Source organism: Dermacentor andersoni, chromosome 9 (assembly GCF_023375885.2).
Source record: "Dermacentor andersoni chromosome 9, qqDerAnde1_hic_scaffold, whole genome shotgun sequence".
Lineage (NCBI taxonomy): Eukaryota > Metazoa > Arthropoda > Arachnida > Ixodida > Ixodidae > Dermacentor > Dermacentor andersoni.
This window is the reverse complement of record NC_092822.1, coordinates 139,857,716-139,876,531: the sequence shown is the minus strand read 5'-3', so window position 1 is coordinate 139,876,531 and position 18,816 is coordinate 139,857,716. Positions and strand designations below refer to the sequence as shown.

The 18,816-nt window shown below is 45.6% G+C and overlaps 1 protein-coding gene across 1 annotated transcript in view; it reads right to left on the bottom strand.

The window, feature by feature from the left end:
• Nucleotides 1-18,816, bottom strand: part of LOC126529754 (ATP-binding cassette sub-family C member 2-like) — a 282,295-nt gene that overhangs the window by 71,392 nt on the left and 192,087 nt on the right. The window contains exon 8 of the mRNA XM_050177255.2: nt 8,442-8,600. Within this exon, the coding sequence (XP_050033212.2) occupies nt 8,442-8,600 (159 nt within the window). The remainder of the gene's footprint in view (nt 1-8,441; nt 8,601-18,816) is intronic.

Below are 18,816 nucleotides of genomic sequence, written 5' to 3'. Positions count from 1 at the left end.
CTCTTAAATAAGGACGAAGTGACAAAGAACGAACGGCGGTAGCTTCAGAAGCAGGCAAGAGATGGTGTAACGTAGTAACATTGTTTTAAAACGTAATTCAATGGGCGCTTATTTGGTATAGAAGACACGCAAAGTCTAAGCTAAAGGTAAATCGAAGGCCGGTACTGCCGCACAGACCTAGCCAGCTCTTGTTTCATTGATCGTAACTGGCAGATCGCGGTAAGCCGGACGATAGCAGCCGAGGCAAAATATAGCAGACGACGACGGCGCGCTGCGATGATGCAATGCGCGCGATGGCAAAATAGCAACGCCGCAAAAATGCTGCGCATGTGCAGAACTTCGCGTTCGCATCGGTAGGCGTCGCTGATAGCACCGTGGGGCACGCGCTCCCGTGTTTACGCTAAGCGTGCTCACGACTGTACATCTCGACCGTACGGAAGCCTAAAACTTCCGGCGTTATGCGCTTAAAGTCATCATCATCATTAGCAGCAGCCCGGTTACGCCCACTGCAGGGCAAAGGCCTCTTCCATACTTCAACAACTACCCCGGTCATGTACTAATTGTGGCCATTTTGTCCCTCCAAACTTCTTAATCTCATCTGCCCACCTAACTTTCTGCCACCCCCTGCTACGCTTCCCTTCCCTTGGAATCCAGTCCGTAACCCTTAATCACCATCGGTTATCTTCCCTCCTGATTACATCTCCTGCCCATGCCCATTTCTTTTTCATGATTTCAACTAAGATGTCATTAATTCGCGCTTGTTTCCTCAGCCAATCTGCTCTTTTCTTATCCTTTAACGTTACACCTATCGTTCTTCTTTCCATAGCTCATTATGTCGTCATGAACTTAAGTAGAACACATTTCGTAAGCCTCCAGGTTTCTGCCCCGTACGTGAGTACAGGTAAGACACAGCTGTACAGACATACTTTTCTCTTGAGGGATAATGGCAACCTGCTGTTCATGATCTCAGAATGCCTGCCAAACGCACCCCAGCCCATTCTTAATCGTCTGATTATTTCCGTCTCATGATCCGGATCCGCGGTCACAACCTACCCTAAGTAGACGTATTCCCTTGCCACTTCCAGTGTCTTGCTACCTATCGTAAACTCCTGTTCTCTTCCAAGACTGTTAAACATTACTTTAGTTTTCTGCAGATTAATTTTTAGACAAACCCTTCTGTTTTGATTCTCCAGGTCAGTGAGCATGCATCGCGACTGGTCCCCTGAGTTACTAAGCAAGGCAATATCATCAGCGACTCGCAAGTTACTAAGATATCCTCCATTAACTTTTATCCCTAATTCTTCCCAATCCGGGTCTCTGAATACCTCCTGTAAACACGCTGGGAAGAGCATTGGAGATATCTTATCTCCCTGTCTGACGCCTTTCTTTATTGGGGTTTTGTTGCTTTCTTTATGGAGGACTACGGTGGCTGTGGAGCCGCTATATATATCTTTCAGTACATTTACATACGGCTCGTCTACACCCTGATTCCGTAATGCCTCCCTGACTGCTGAGGTTTCGACTGAATCAAAGGCTTTCTCGTAATCAATGAAAGCTATATATAAGGGTTGGTTATATTCCGCACATTTCTCTATCACCTGATTGATAGTGTGAATATGGTCTATTGTGGAGTAGCCTTTACGGAATCCTGCTTGGTCCTTTGGTTGACAGAAGTCTAAGGTGTTCCTGATTCTATTTGCGATTACCTTAGTAAATACTTTGTAGGCAACGGACAGTAAAGTGATCGGTCTATAATTGTTCAAGTCTTTGGCGTCCCCTTTCTTATGGATCATGATTATGTTAGAGTCGTTCCAAGATTCCGGTACGCTCGAGGTCATGAGCCATTGCGTATACAGAGTGGCCAGTTTTTCTAGAACAATCAGCCCACCATCCTTCAACAAATCTGCTGTTACCTCATCCTCCCCAGCTGCCTTGCCCATTTGCATAGCTCCCAAGGCTTTCTTCCCTTCTTCCGGCGTTACTTGTGGGATTTCAAATTCCTCTAGACTATTCTCTCTTCCATCATCGTCGTGGGTGCCAGTGGTACTGTATAAATCTCTATGGAACTCCTCAGCCATTTGAACTATCTCATCCCTATTATTAGTGATATTGCCGGCTTTGCCTCTTAACGCATACATCTGATTCTTGCCTATTCCTAGTTTCTTCTTCACTGCTTTTAGGCTTCCTCCGTTCCTGAGAGCAGGTTCAATACTATTCATATTATACTTCCTTATGGCAGCTGTCTTACGCTTGTTGATCAACTTGGAAAGTTCTGCCAGTTGTATTCTAGTTGTAGGGTTAGAGGCTTGCACACATTGGCGTTTCTTAATCAGATATTTCGTCTCCTGCGATAACTTACTTGTATCCTGTCTAACGGAGTTACCACCGACTTCTATTGGACGCTCCTTAATGATGCCTATAATATTTTCGTTCATTGCTTCAACACTACGGTCATCTTCCTTAGTTAAAGCTGAATACCTCGTCTGTAGCTTGATCCGGAATTCTTCTATTTTCCCTCATACCGCTAACTGCTTAAAGTATTAGGCTTCAAAACTAGGATGATGACACATCATGTGAGAGACGTGTTATGGAGAAAAAATATACGCGATTAGTGGATAACATACCAACAAGCACGGGTGTCTGCAGCCCTTGAACGTGAGGGACCAGACGCACGCGCTCTACAAGAACGCACCACTGTACCAAAAGTGAGAGGTTGTGCTATGGATTTCTTTGCTTTACAAATTACGAATTGTCACCACCACGCAAAAAGTTAAAAATGGCCTTACTGCTAAAAAACGGTTCTTTGTCAAGAAGCAAGCCGGATGCACTGATTTGCTGTCAGTAGGCTAAAGGAAACTGCTTTTTTTTCATTCAGTATCTGGTTACCGACACTCTAACAAGGCAGAGAGGACGGTGAGGAGTCGCATTGCCACAGATAGGAGGTACGCCACAGGTTAACAGGTCATTTCTGTGGCCTACCCTATGTCGCCGGAGAATTATCTCAGTTTGGTCGTGTTTTCGTTGTTGAAAGCCTATTTGCCAAACGCGGCTATATAAATGCACCTTTTTCGAAATTTCAGTATCCCGGAATTGTGGCCAATAGCTTTGTTCTTTGCGCAAAAATGGTTTCAGGTCTATTGCAAGAATAGCTATGGAAGTGTTGGTAGCTTTTGTTGCTATGGATTTTACAATTTTATCGGCAAGCACGTTGCCTTCATTGACTGTATGCCCAGGCAGCCAGCATGTTATAATACGTTGGTTAGATGCATAAGTAACGCATCGCAGAGAATAAAGATTAGAGGGTATCTGTGTTCTTGCAACGGTATTAAAGCTTTCACGCAGCTTAGGGAGTCTGCGAATGCAATTGCTTTTTGCAGTTTCAATTTTCTGACTGGTTTCGCAGCCGACAATATCGCACAAAGCTCTGCCGAGAAGAAGCTTGTTTCAGGGAACGTCGGACTCTGAATAGGAGGGACCGAGTGCTGCATAAGACAAACCGGCATGCGATTTTGATGCGTCCGCATAAAATTGTGAGCCCGAGTACGTTGCGTGTAGTTCTAGGAAATACAGTCTAGTGTGCTTCTCTGGAGCACGCTTAGTGACCTTTTCAAACAATGTGTCACACTCAATGTGCCACTGCCACGGTGGTAGCAGCTCCACTGGAGCCATGAGACAACGTTCAAGAAACTGGAACACCCATTGCCTCACTAAGGTTTGTAACACGCAATAAGGACCACTCTCTCGTTGCAGGTCGGTTATGAAAAAGTGTGGCAGATGTTATATCATTTATGGGTGAATAAGAAGGATGGTAGATGTTCTGGTGTACTCCAAGAAAATATGTGAAACTGGTATATGAGCTCTCTAGATGAAGAGACCACTGATTAGGCTCTGCGTAGAGGCTCTGGATTGAACTTGGCTTGAACCCTGGGGTCGCGAGACGGACACCCAGATGGTGAACAGTGCCCAGGCGTAGAATTATAATCTTGGCGTAGCAGAATGATAAACTATAGCTGCGTAGTCTAGGTGTGAGTGGACAACACTTCATTCATACAGGTGACAGTTCCGATCACTACCCTAAGTTGCGCGCGACTGAAGTTTAAAAAGGTCCATTGCACTTAGGCATTTCGCCCTTAGATACATGAGATGAGGAACAAACGTAAGCTTAGAGTCTAAAATAATTCCTAAAGCTTATGCTCGCTGCTCACAGAGAGCTCACCTCTATTGACTGCAATACTTGGAACTGTTACGCCTCCCTTGTTTGACAGAGTACGAAGACACTTTCATGGGTGTTTACTTTAACGCCACTTTCTTGCCCATTCAGATAATTCGTTTAATGAAAGCTGCACCTTGGATTCGCCGGTCGCAATATTGTGTGATTTAAAACCTATCTGTACATCGCCAACGTACTCGGAATAAAACATGATGCGTGGAATGACTGTATGAAGTGAATTCACTTGTCCAATAAGTACAACTAAGCACTCTGCCTTGAAGTACACCAGTCTCTTGGGTGAATTGTTTATATGCAGCGTTGCGAACTCTTACACAGAATGTGCAGCCAGACATGTAGCTTTCAGTTTCGATGTACATGCTACCGCGGGAATCCAGTGCGGACAGATAGCATAAAATTGAGGAGAGCCATGTGGCATCGTAGGCTTTGTGAATGTCCCGAAATAACGACAAGAAGTACTCTGTGTAAATAAAAGCGCCCCTGTTATTTGCCTCACTGCGGAGTGGATAGTCAGTTGTCATCGGCCCTCCCTGAAACCGCATTGGTATCGATAGAGTAGCTCATTGCTTTCCATTATGTACAACGGGCATCGATTTATCACCTTCTGGAACAACTTCCAAAGGCAGTTCGTCAATGCTATAAGCCGGTAGCTGGTACATAAAGACGGGTCCTTGCCCTCTTTGAGAATTTGAAATATAACGGCCTATTTCCAAGAGGACCAGATATTCCCGGGAAACCATATGGCGTGGAAATTAGACAGGATATCTTATCTGGGTTTAGGTGTAAGTGTTTTATTATTTCATATATGATCTGATCAGATCCTGGAGAAAAGTTATTACAGCAGTTAAGGGGTGCCTGAAGGTCTGATAACATAAACGGACGACTGTATGCACCACTTCCTGTCAATATCCGCTCCAGAAGTTGTGCTCGTTGTTTCTACCTGAGGAATGATTCAGAATAGCACAAAGACTGAAGATCGGTTCAAATTATGCTGCCAGAAAATATGCCTGGCTTTCGAGGCTATATTGCTGTGTAATTACACAAGGTAGCTGGTGTAGCTGCCGGTCTTTTATTCAATCTACTCTATTCCACACTCTTCGCTCATGTTTGTAAGATTTTATATCGGAGATGCACATTTGCCATTCTACTTTCCGAGCCTCTCGATGCGTCCTTTTCCCTTGGTATCTTAGGTGTTACTATGTTAGGTGTTAGCTGTAAATTAATTAGGTGTTCCACAATCGGGGAATCGCGAAGGTGTCCCCCCGCTTTGTTTTGCTGGTTGCGCGGTTTCCTGCATTGCACTACGGAACTTGTGGTTTGGTAGCCGCGCCTTTTGTTTGTGTGATATATTTGGATGCAGCATCAATGAGGAAAGCTGTGAAATATGCAAGAGCATTATCTATGCATAGGGCGCAGAAGTCACACCGCGACAAATGGGTGAGTTCATGTTATGAATGTACGGCGAGAATTTATCCTGTTTTGTTGTACTTAGCATTAAGGGAAAGTAGTCGAAGCCGTAGGCATATTTAACAACATTCCATTAGATGCACGGAATGAGTGGCGGAGATGCCATATTAAAATCGGAGGAGTATGTGGTATCAGAAGTACTGCAAAACGTCGTTTTTTATCATTTGGCAAGCATGGCCCAGTGGAAAAAAGAAAACTTTCCATTAACCGACCTTCTGCACCGCAGCGAGAGTCCCCCCATAGACTGATGCGTGCATTCAAATCTCCAGGAACCACGTAGGGTTCGATAGCTTATCTATTAAAGACAAATTCTTGCTTATGCAGCTAATAATTAGAAATATATATGAAGTGAGCATGCTGTAATAAGTGTTTCTAGCAGTGCAGGTCCAACTTCAGCTATCTTAAGGGTCGTTCGGAATTCTAAGCGGGATCAGGCGTTATAAATTACAATTGTTACAGCAACAAAAGACGATATGGCATCGTCGCGGTCTTTACGAAGAGTAATATATTGTTGAAAAAATCTGTATGTTTAGATTTTAAGTGGGTTTCCTGTACACACAGCACCTGTGCGCTGAATTTATGAATAACGTCTTGAAGACAATCAAGGTTGCGGAGAAGACATGTGATGTTCTATTGTAATATTTGTGTGTCCATATAAATGATAAATTTGTGCTGTGTCTATCAAATAGGAAACTGAAGTTGGCTCAGCTTGAAGAGCTCTTCTGAGATCCTGCAGCTAAGGGCTTGGCTTTGTTGGAGTGGCCGAATGAATCGCGCAGCTCTTTAGGCGCAGGCTACGCCTGAGGGCTGGGTATACACGCTCTTGCGGGTAATGCGTTTCCCGTGAAAGCGTTGCCTCGAAAGACCGTTTATCCCATCATCCCGGTCATCACTCTTAGCCTCTGAGCTCTGCTGACAGTGCTAGGAGAGGCCTCGCATTTGGCTGGGACGGCTGAGAAGGCTTGACCGTTCATACGCCGCCGCAGGCCCACTGCGTAGCGTTCGCAAGGCGGATCCACTTGGAACGAATTTTCAGTACTACACCAGTCTCGAGATATAAATTCCCGAACTTTGAAGAGAAATGCATTGGCGTTCCAGTTAATTTGTTAACAAAACGTCGTTTCATGCACTGAAGCACCCAACTGGGACGCCAATGCAATTCTCCGCAAAGTTCGGGAATTTATCTCTCGAAACTGGTGTCGTTCTGAGAATTCGTTCCAAGTGGATCCGCCTTGAGAAATCCACTGCTAGAATTTTTATATTCAAATATGGGTCATAAGATAATTAGCTAAAAAGTTAATTACCGAATTCTTGTTAATTCGTCGATTTCGCATTTCAACTTCTGGTGCAAGTAATGTCCGCTGCTTCGAGCTATATGCCACAGGCAACCTTTAAAAAATTTTGAGTGCTCGCTGAAACATCTTGTATATTAACGACTTACCCCTGCATGTTTCTTGTAGTATTCGAATGCTCGCTGATGACTGTGTCATTTACAGGATCATTACTAATTGCCATGACCAACATATACTTCATACAGATCTTAAGAGCGTACTAAATTGGTGCAATGATTGGCTAATGTCCCTCAATCTTACCAAATGTAAACTCGTGTCTTTCTCTCGCCGTTACAATCCACATCGCTTTCATCATTCAATTTCTAACACATAGATTGAACTAGGACAGCCATATAAATATCTAGGGATAACCGTCTTTTCGAATTTATCATGGCGCGCCTATATTAGTAGCGTCATTTCAGCGTCAACCACTCGGTTTTCTTAAGCTCCACTTTCGCCCTGCCCCACTACATGTTAAGTTGCTCGCGTATAAAGACTTCTAACACCCAAATTAGAATATGTAGCTGCCGTCTGGAGCCCTTATCAAGCGTATCTAATCGCAGCATTGCAAGACGTTCAAAATCGTGCCGCCCGATTCATTCATTCCTCATATTCATACGTCAGTTTTTCATCTTTGAAAGCACCATTCGCACTACCGCCTTTTTCCTATCGTTGCCGCATTGCTATCCTCGCCCTTATTTTACAAGTTTTCTTTTTATTCTTATCTCAATCAAGAACCGTGTATTACAGCCGCAGCACACATTTCCTACCGCACAAGTCACCCATTTCAAGTTGCCCGTCCGCCATCGCACACAACTGTGCTTTCTGCTTAATTATTTTTAGAGCACCTACAGACTGGAACGGCCTAGCCTATGACATCGTCTCCATCGCTACATCATCTACTTTCCAAGAGTGCGTTACTGATTATCTTCAATGTTAAATAATCTTCGCTGTTTGTACTTCTTATTCAAGATATACTCCCAGTCGTTATGTAACACTCCCTGAAATGAGGGCCTTTAAGGAAATAAACTAAAGAAAGAAAGCTATTCGAGAACTATAGGATATTTTATTCGATTCCCTTCTGGCCCGATGTTATTCGTATTCGATTCGGTCTCAACATCACTATTGGGACGCCCCTGAAATCTTTTGAAATCAGGTTGCATGCACGACGCGAATATTGTGCATACGACTGAAGTCTAAATAGCCGACGCGTCTGACCCACAGATCAGAGTTCGACAGTCGCCGACTGGGCCGGTCCTTGTCGTAGTGTCTCTTGTTTTGTCTGGGCGGAGGTTCGCCCAACAGGGAGGTAGTTGCGTGACTCGCAGTTTTTGTTAGCGTGTTCTTCACCGTCCCTACAACGGGGCAGTATGGGTTTGGAGCGCGGTGGTTTATGAACGTCACAAGAGTCGCACCTGAGGAATAACTGTGATGGCGGTGCGTAGCCTGTTCAGGGGCACCGATGCGATGTCTACGTTGTCGATGACGATGCGCCCGCCTGTGCTCTTCAGCAGGCGCAGTAGAGCCAGCACCAGGGAAGACTTTCCAGCTCCCGTGCGGCCTACGATGCCAACCTGAAATCGAAAAGGACGTTCGGGTGGACCGGCGTTCTTTAAGGGGTTGGACAGGCAGTGTAACTATATAGTTCATATACGCTTTCCATCGCGTTTGTGTGGTGCGGCTCTTGCATAGATACTGCGCTTTTTGTTTGACTTCCAGCCACCACAGAAGCGAGAGAAACGCGTCACAACGGAAGTATACGGGAACAACCTTTTTTCCCTGCAGTGCTTACATCAATGATGAGGTGTTTAGATATTACCAAAAAAGAGTCTGTTGCCTTCAAAAGAGTTTGGTTACTCGAAGCATTCTTTAAACTTCCCATGAATATTTGTGTGTAGTTGAACGTAATTCCTTCTTTAGTGCAGCTATTTGTTGACATTACATCTTACATTTCTTCGATGTCCTCATAAAAGGCATTACGGCATTCGAAAGTGCCCTTTTTTCATCCTCTCATTTTGACATCCGCACTTCAGCCTTACTACTGCGTCGTTTGATGAAAAAGTACACTTCGTGGAGAGAAGCTGAGCAGTCCAACACATTAATCTGCTCCACCACTGTCGTTACTTCTGATAAGAGCAAGAAGTCATCCAACATAATACGTAAATAGCCATACAAAATACGTATTGCGACTCTGGATAAAGCAGTAGAACTATGTGCACGGTGAATATTGTACACCCCTGGAATTATTTATAATATCGCACGAGCGTCGAATGAACGGCCTGTCAGCGGCCTTGAAGTTGCGGCAGGAGCTCGTGAGGCAAAGCGCGATGTAGATGGCATTCGAACTGGAAATCGCCTTGCGTGCCTGCGCGTACGGTACCCGATCCCACCGTCCCTCACCGCCACAAGGCAGCTGGCACGTCGCGGGATCGATGGTCGTCCGATACGATTAGGAGATTGCGAGTGGGTGCACACCATGTATAAGTAAAGCCCTCTGAAGAAAGTGTTCTCCTAAACAAGCATATGCGTGCCACACGCACATAAGTCGATACGCCAACTTTAGGCAATAAATATGAGCATTGTGAAAGAAAATATACTACACGCTCCAGGAAAAAGTATAGAATGGACGTCCCTCGTAGAATGTCTAGTATTTAATCATAATAATAATAATAATAATAATAATAATAATATTCTTTAATTTCGCGTCACATTGATGGCGGGAGCTGTAGGCAAAAGCTGCTCTTTGTAGAGGCCGCTTGAGAAAGACCCACAGCTACTTGTGCATAAAACAGTCAGCAACTGCAATGCCAACAACATGCAAATTATAGGAAATCTGTTAAAGAAAGGGAGCATCTCATTCATCGCATCTCAACCATGTGCTTAATGTTTTTCTTTTTCGGAGTTTTGTGTATCTATATATCTATATTGTTTGTTTTTCCCGAGCTGTTTCATGTGTGAAGCAAATTGTTTAAGTGAGATCTATGTACTACATGCCATTACTCTTTCCTTTCTCCATTTTTGGTGTTCCTCTTTCCTTTCATTTTCTTCTTTTTTTTCTCTCTCCTTGCTGTCTGCTGCCTTTTGGACCTTCTGGTTATTAGGACCAGTCAAGTTGCTTTTGCAGCAATTTTTTTCCTAATGCCTTGGCACTTTGTACCATTTGTTTTTATGAATAAAGGTATATTATTATTATTATTATTATTATTCACAGACAAACTACAAAAACAAATATAAGGGTGGACTGAGAGGCAATGTAACTTCAAAAACTAACATATGCAATTTTCGCAACACCCGCCGTGGTTGCTCAGTGGCTATGCTGTTGGGCTGCTGAGCTTGAGGCCGCGGGATCGAATCCGGGCTACGGCGGCCGCATTCCGATGGGGGCGAAATGCGAAAACACCCGTTGTAACATTCGCGGTGCTGGTCGCATTCTCCGTTGCAATCTACAGATCAGATTGCCCCGCTTGCCACGATATCCTTTCTTTTGCCACTCCCTGATTGGCTGCTTAGTGCTCAAAAAGCGCGTCGCCGACTGAATAAACGTGATTGTCTTCCTGGCGCTGCGTTGGTCGTCTGTTCCCTGGGCCGGTCGTCCTGCCGCCCTCGGCGTCTAGCCGTCGAATACGTAACAGCTGGTGGCAGCGGTCTGCGGATAGCGGATGGAGCGCACGTCGGCGGTGGCCTTGGCGTCCGGTTTGGTGAGAGCACGGCTTACTTGACTTCATTGGGAGCATTAGCGGCATTTACTTTGTAGTCGAGGATTTTTGACTTTGCTAAATATTAGTACGTGTAAGAGTAGCACTTGTTCTCAGCAGTCATGAACCTCGCATCGTTAACGAAACCCAACCTACTGTTGCTAGCAGAAGAGTTAGGTATCTCTGTACAGAAGTCAATGCGTAAACCTGCAATTATTGAAGCAATATCCAAATGTGGAGCGGAAGACGACGAAGTCGAGGAATGTTGGAAGACAATTTCCGAACAGCTCAAGGAAAGAGAGATAGAGCTGAAGTTAAAAGAGATGCAGCTGCATAGCCTTGAACGAACTGACAGTTTCGACATGCGCGGATACATGCAACCTTTCAGGGCTGGTAGCGACATCACTTTGTACCTTGTCAACTTTGAAAGGACCTGTACTAGAGCAGCACTTGCAGAAGAGACCTGGTCGCAACGCCTCTTGACATTGCTTCCAAACGAAGCAGCGGACGTAGTCGCGAGAATGCCAGAGGAAGATGCGCGTGACTACAATAAAGTAAAGCTTCAGCTGAGGCGAAGGTACAGCTTGTCTGCAGAAGCCTTAAGGATGAAGTTTCGTAACACGAGGCGCAGTCAAGGAGAGTCATTCTCGGAATTCGCCTATAAATCCATGAGCTTGTTGGAAGAATGGCTTAAAGGTGCCAACGCATACGAGAACAAGCAAAGTCTGATTGAAGTGTTCGCGCTAGAGCAATTCTATGCGTCTATTCCGGAGCAAATGCGCCTGTGGATTCAGGACAAGTCAAACGTACATACGTTGCAAATGGCAGCCACTTTGGCTGACGAATACTGTTCCCGCAGAATGCAAACTTCAGAAGTGCAAAAGAAACCGTCGGGAGCATTCAAAAGGTTTCAGAAAGCAGAGAGGGAACGCAACCAAGGGAAATCCGAGAACATTCCCGCCCAAGTGCATGCGGTCAACTCGGGTGAACCAAAAAGTTCCAAGTTCGAAGAAAAACCACCGTTAGTCTGTCACAAATGCCAACAACCAGGCCATATCGCAGTAGGGTGCCGACAAGCAACTGTGTCCGTTAACTTGCTAACTGAAGAGAGCGATTTACTCTTGCCTTACACCTATGACATGACGGTGAATGGCGTCAGTTGCAAGGTTCTACGTGACACAGGAGCTACATTTGATATCGTCCACCCGTCGTTTGTTAGGCCCGAAGACTTTACCGGATCGTGTGTATGGGTGCGTCAGGCACTAGAGCCCGACACAAAGTGCTTGCCGGTAGCCAAAGTTGAAATGACGGGCGCCTTCGGCAAATTTCAAACTGAAGCCGCTGTTTCAGACAAGCTGCCGCAAAGAATCCCTTATATTTTTTCTAACAGATCAATGAGGGACTTGCACAACGCTGGAATGGAACTACATGCGAACCCTGTAATGGTCGTCACACGGTCCCACACAAGAGCGCAAGCTACTAACGCTACTCGTGCCGCCGACGTTCCAGAGCAAAGTGATTCGTCACTAGCTGCCGCAACGAGCGAAGCCGTTCCAGCCACACCATCCGTTGATAACTCCCCGGCCGCTTCCGCGCCCGGAGACGAAACGATAAGCCCAGTCAGTGACAGTTTCCAGCTTCTTGCAAAAGTAGACAAAAGCGTTCTCAAAACGGATCAAGCGAACGACGAGTCACTGCAAACGTGCTGGGAAAGGTCAAGACGGAACCAAAAGGGAGCAGTATCGTTCACTGTAAAAGACTGCCTCTTGTACCGAACATTCAAAAACAAGAAAGGCCGCTCTTTCGAACAGCTGGTAGTTCCCCAGAAGTATCGTGCTGCACTTCTCGATCTGGTTCATACCAATAGCTGGGCTGGCCATTTAGGAATAAATAAAACTAAAAGCAGACTCTTGAACGACTACTACTGGCCGATGTGCTTCAAGGAATCTGAGCAATGGGTACGTTCTTGCGACGTTTGCCAAAGGACCGGACGGCCAAACGAAAAATTCAAGGCGCCTTTGGTCCGAGTGCCTTTGATTGGCGAACCTTTTCGCAGATTGGTAGTCGACATCGTTGGTCCATTACCAGTCACATCGGCGGGCAACAAATACTTGCTAACACTCATTTGCCCTGCCACGAAGTTCCCGGAAGCAGTGGTGTTACCGGAATTAAGCTCCACAGCTGTAGTCAACGCGCTACTCGGCGTCTTTGCCAGAATCGGATTTCCCAGTGAAATCCAATGCGACCAAGGTTCTGTGTTTACAAGCGCGCTTACCACGACATTCTTGCAGAAATGTGGCATATCCATTCACCACAGCTCTGTCTACCACCCGCAAAGCAATTCAGTTGAAAAACTTCACTCGGTAATGAAGCGCATTCTGCGCGCGCTCTGCTTCGAGAAGGGCACCGACTGGGACGCAGCTGTTCCCGCAATGCTCTTTGCTCTGCGCTCAGTCACTCACGAAGCAACTGGATTCACCCCGGCGGAACTTGTTTACGGTCGAGCGCTTCGCTCCCCGCTTACCTTGCTAAAAGAAAAGTGGGAAGACAAACTCATAGACAAATCCGTTGTCGAGTACGTGCTCACCTTGCTGAAACGCCTTCGTGAATCGCAAGAATTGGCGCAGGTAACCATGGCAGAAGCGCAGCAACGCGCGAAGGCGTATTACGACAGATCTGCACGCACTCGAACCTTCAAGGAAGGCGATAAAGTGCTAATTTTGAAGTCGTCAAAGGCAAACAAACTGGAAGTAGCATGGGATGGCCCGGTCACGGTTAAGCAAAAGCTTTCAGACACAAATTACCTGGTAACGACGCCCGGTAAACGCAACGACGTGACAATCTACCACTGCAATCTAATGAAGCCGTTTATCGAACGTATAGAGACGCTGAGCATCGTCCTAAATGAACCAGAGGTCTGCGGCCCGCTCCCTGTCGCTACGTGCTCGGCAGCCTTCCGGCACTCGGCGAGCAGTGCTAAATATGAGCGTCACCTCCTCCTGGACGTCTCAACCCCTCTCCACGGGCCTGTTGTTCGAGCCTGCAGACGCTTGGTGCCTTCTCCACCATTACTGCGATGTCCAGCTCAACTTGCCCGCCTCTGCCACTGAGCACCTCAACGTCTTTTCCAAGCGCAAGGACAATATGATCTTGCAAGCGCTTCAGTGCTGTGCTTGGACAAGCTACTTGCCCTCCTGTACCCGCCTTCAGTTGTTCAAGAAGCGTCATCCTCTCGAACGCCTTCCGAAAAGGGTAGCTTTGGCCGAGCTGTAACATTCGCGGTGCTGGTCGCATTCTCCGTTGCAATCTACAGATCAGATTGCCCCGCTTGCCACGATATCTTTTCTTTTGCCACTCCCTGATTGGCTGCTTAGTGCTCAAAAAGCGCGTCGCCGACTGAATAAACGTGATTGTCTTCCTGGCGCTGCGTTGGTCGTCTGTTCCCTGGGCCGGTCGTCCTGCCGCCCTCGGCGTCTAGCCATCGAATACGTAACACCGTGTACTAAGATTTAGGTGCACGTTAAAGAACCCCAGGTGGTCGAAATTTCCCGAGTCTTCCACTACGGCGTGCCTCATAATCAGAAAGTGGTTTTGGCAAGTTAAACCCCATAATCTAATTTTCGCAACTCGATCGGTGTACACTGTAGAAGATTTATGCCACCTTCCACATATTTGTTAAGTAGTGTAGGCGTTATGTAGGACAATTTATCTTTGTAATAATGTATTTTCGGGGTTATGACCCTACAGGCTTCCCTGTATCATGCAAATGTGAATTAGATCATTTTTGCTAGGCTATAAGAAGAAGAGGACCAAGGATGCGTCCCTGCGGACCACCTTAGAAACATGCTTCCAGTCCAGCGTAATCTCTGTAAACCTTGGCCACCTGTTTCCTATGTTCAAGATAAGATGTCAAACGTAGCCGACGACCACGAATTTCATAGCATTGTATTTTCTGAAACAACGTATAATGCTGAATATTATGAAAAGCTTTGCTAAAGTCCGCTTACATACCTGGCACGATATTTTTCCACGAGAACTCATTTTGCTACATTAATGCCATTTCTTCAGTAGGTGTTGTCTGAATTCGAACTGAATATGTGAAATAACATTATGTATTTCAAGAAATTGGTACAATTGACGGTGGAAAACTTTTTCTAACTTCTTCTGAAACACTGGCAGTGTAGATACAGGTCTATAGATTCCGCCATCATCTTTATCACCCTTTTTAGGCAAACATAACCAAGTCAAAACAAGGGGAACACTGCTCAGCACACCACTTGTGTACCTCAGGTACAAAGCTGTCTCCAGCATGCACGTAAGAAAAGCAGACCGCGAGGACTAGCGACGTTCTTAAAATTTACCTAAGCAAACCAATCATCAGAAAGAAGTCAAGTAACTAAGTTGGATATTGGGCGTTGCTTTATTCTGAAATCGCAAAAAAAGGAATGCAGCCATTCGATCATAGTAGATTGAGTGAATTATAAAAGTGGCCTGTTCTTAACTGATCCGGAACTTTTTTGAAATCTGCTGTGGCTGATAGCACAATTCTAAACCTTGAACTAGATTATTTGACGAGACGCACATTACTTCTACGTGAAATCAAAATGTATAATAATTACCTAAGAGAATGCAATAAGTATTTTATTAAATAATTACTTTACGGCACGTACCCAAATTCACGAAGTATATACCGGTGTGATCACCAGGCGTATCCACTTCAATTGAGTTATCAGTTTGACACTCCTTTATAGATATTCCTCTTCAAAATGTGCAACGAAACAGAGTAGCGATGTGGTCATTGTTACGCTTCTATGTATAAAACCTCGTTTTCCTAAAAGGCAGGTGCAACAGCAGCGCATTCTTGCCGCTAGTCTGATGACGCGTTTATCGAAACCGGTGCCACCTCAGAATTCGCTCCAAGTCGATATGTCTTACAAACTCACTAGCAACAATTCGTAAATTTCAATAAGTATCGAATATAATTTAGTAAGTGATTAATTACTTAATGTTTCTTATTTAGTTAATTTTGGATTTTCTATTTTGTTTCGAAGTAATGTCGGCTTCATTGAGTAAGTAAGGTCGAGGGTTTGAAATGTGCTTTACATGGTATTACCTAGGGAGTGGGGGAAGTCAGATACAATAACAAACGTATAAAAAAGAACATTAGTAAGATGCAGAGACATAATTATCACCGCAAGAAATCCGAGGACAACTATGCACTTGCAGTCTATGGGACCTCCTTCTGCATACTAAATACTTGTAGTGTGACCCAACTTGTAATAATAAATTTTGATTCTGATTCTGAGTTGTGAGTGAAAAGGCAATAACGTGCAGTTGAATGCCGCTGAGTGGTCCTTCGAGTTGGCCACTATTTGGGGCCAGCGATCGCCTTGACACGCTAGGCGCGTTTTGATTTGGCCTTACCAAGGCGTCGTTAGAACGCAAGCGAGAGTGGACGACGAACGCGCGGATGACAAAGGCTTCGAAGAGCGAGGGTGACGTGACGTCGCGGCGATGCCCTTTCCCCTGACGCAACAGGTGGCGCGCTATCGCGGCAGCAGGTGTTTCCTTTCGCCCGCTCTGCTCGTCGAGGCGCGCTTGTAACGTGGTGTTACAGCCAATGGAAATTTAGGTGCCATTTTCCGCTTGTCCAGACCACAGGCTCCGGTGTTTTCACTCAATAGGCCATTTGACGCTCTCGTATCAAAATGCATGCCTAAAAGGTGTCATGAGGAACATGTCTTTTAGGAAACTGGGTGGGCATAGAAGTACTGCAGTGATGCAGCCGCCTCAATCGCCATTCTGCTTTATCGTGCAGGCTTTGATAACTGCTACCACGTGGATCCAGCAAGGCAGCGCAGGAACCGAGCTACCGTTTCCCCGATGTGACACCGTGTTCGCCCTTGGACTGCCATCAACACCCTTTGCCTGTTGGGATGGGCCCGCTTCATTTCTTCGCCAGTACCAGCCTGTACTCACCATAACCCAGTCTTCCACATCACCGTATGCATCGCAAGAGGGCTTCTTAAGCAGCTCGCCTCCTCCGCCCCCGCTCAGTGGGCATGGAAGTACTGCAGTGATGCAGCCGCCTCAATCGCCATTCTGCTTTATCGTGCAGGTGGGTTCTTCTCCTTCGCTGAACTGTAAAAGGTCTAGCAATCGTTCCTTGCTAGTACTTCCATGCCCACAAGTGTTATTCTCTCTTGGTTGCGAGTGTGTATATGTAACAAGGCTATTGTTTCTTGCCGGTGATGTGGAGTGGAACCCTGGGCCTCCGAGGGAGGAGCCAAGCACAGAGCACAAAGAACTTCTTTCTTTGATAAAATCACTTCACAAGAACGTTGGTGCAGAGCACAATGAAGTTATGGCATCTCTAAACGCTGTCAAAGAAGCGCAGAATTCACTTGAAAAAATTTGCGACATTCAGAACAGGCTTTCTCTGGTAGAAGACACTATGCACTTGACTAGAGAAAACGCGAGCTTGGGCGTGTCACCGCAACTGGCAACATTAACCGAACGTCTTAAGGAGCTTGAAGATCGCTCCCGCCGAGATAATCTTATATTACATGGCATTGAAGACAGTGTTGCCGAAACATAGGCCCAGTGTGAAGAAAAGGTTTGTGAAATCCTTAACACAGCGTTAAAGCTTAACCAGAGTACCGATGACGAACGCATATCTCGTGCTCAAAGGCTGGGGAAATTCACACCGGGAAAGTGCCGACCTGTCATAATCAAACTTGCGTCTTCCAAGTTACGCGAGGGCATTCTAGCCCCAAGATCCAGACTGAGGGCTTGTGACGTGTCGGTTAATGAAGACTTCAGCAAGGCTACAAGAAGTGTGCGCAAAAAGCTTTTTGAATACGGAAAAGCTAGTAAGGAGCAGTTCACGGTACGTTACAACAAACTATATATACAGAAAAAGTGCTTTGTCTACTCGCGAGCAACCGATAGTATTTGTGAACTAGAATCTGTCAGTGGCGCAATTTCAAACGAGTTCTCGTCCGCTTCTACGTCTGCAGGTCGTGCCATTTCCTTGTCCTAACACAACAAACGTTACGCCTCCTGTTCCACGAAACATATCCTTGCTGCTTTCAAATGTGCGAAGCATGATTAATAAGAGAGACACTTTATCGGCTACCAGTGACTCGTGCTCTGCTGACGTTGTGGCGCTTACAGAAACCTGGCTTTCTCCCGAAGTAGCCAGTAGTGAACTACTTGACTGCGATAAAAAATACGCCATCTATCGATGCAATCGTCACACCGGAAAAGGGGGAGGTGTTCTTATAGCTGTAGCCGATAACCTAGCGTCACATATGATACCACTGAATTCTTCCTTAGAGCTTGTTTGTGCGAACATCCCTTTCCGTCATCAAAGCGCTCTTTTTTGTGTGTTACAGGCCACCCAACGCGACACCTGATATTTGTGAATTATTGCATGACGTGTTGAACTCATTAGTTCTACAATTCCCGCGTGCTCCTTTGTTTCTGTAAGGAGACTTTAACTTTCCTAAGATTGCTTGGTCAGGTACCAGCCCTACGAACACTGAGACGACCGTTGAGAATAAAGTATTTGTTAATTTATGTTCAGATTTCAATTTCACCCAACAAGTCACCAAACCAACAAGAGTAGGCCCTACGTCTGCTAACGTGTTGGATTTGATCCTGACCTCGTAGCAAACTTAGTGCACTCACTGACTTATTTTCCTGGTCTTAGCGACCGTTGCTGCCTTGCATTTAACTTACACGTCGACATTACACCCCGAACTACTATTACCAAGACAATAAGAAACTGCAAGAAAGGGGGCTATACAGCAATAAATAAGGAACTGGAACAGTTCATTGATAATAATATGCCTGGCTTTTATGACAGGTCTCTCGAGCAGAATTGGAGCCTCTTCAGAAACAAAGTCGCTTCATTGATCGACAGGCACGTACCACTACAAGTTATACCCAAAAAGCAGCGAGCGCCATGATTTACAACAAACCTCAAAAGGCTTCTTAATAAGTAAAAGCGCCTCTTCCGTTCTGCAAAGCTCGGCAGCAGTGCTTGTCGTTGGCACGCTTATCGCGAAGCTCTTTCCGCATATCGCTCTTC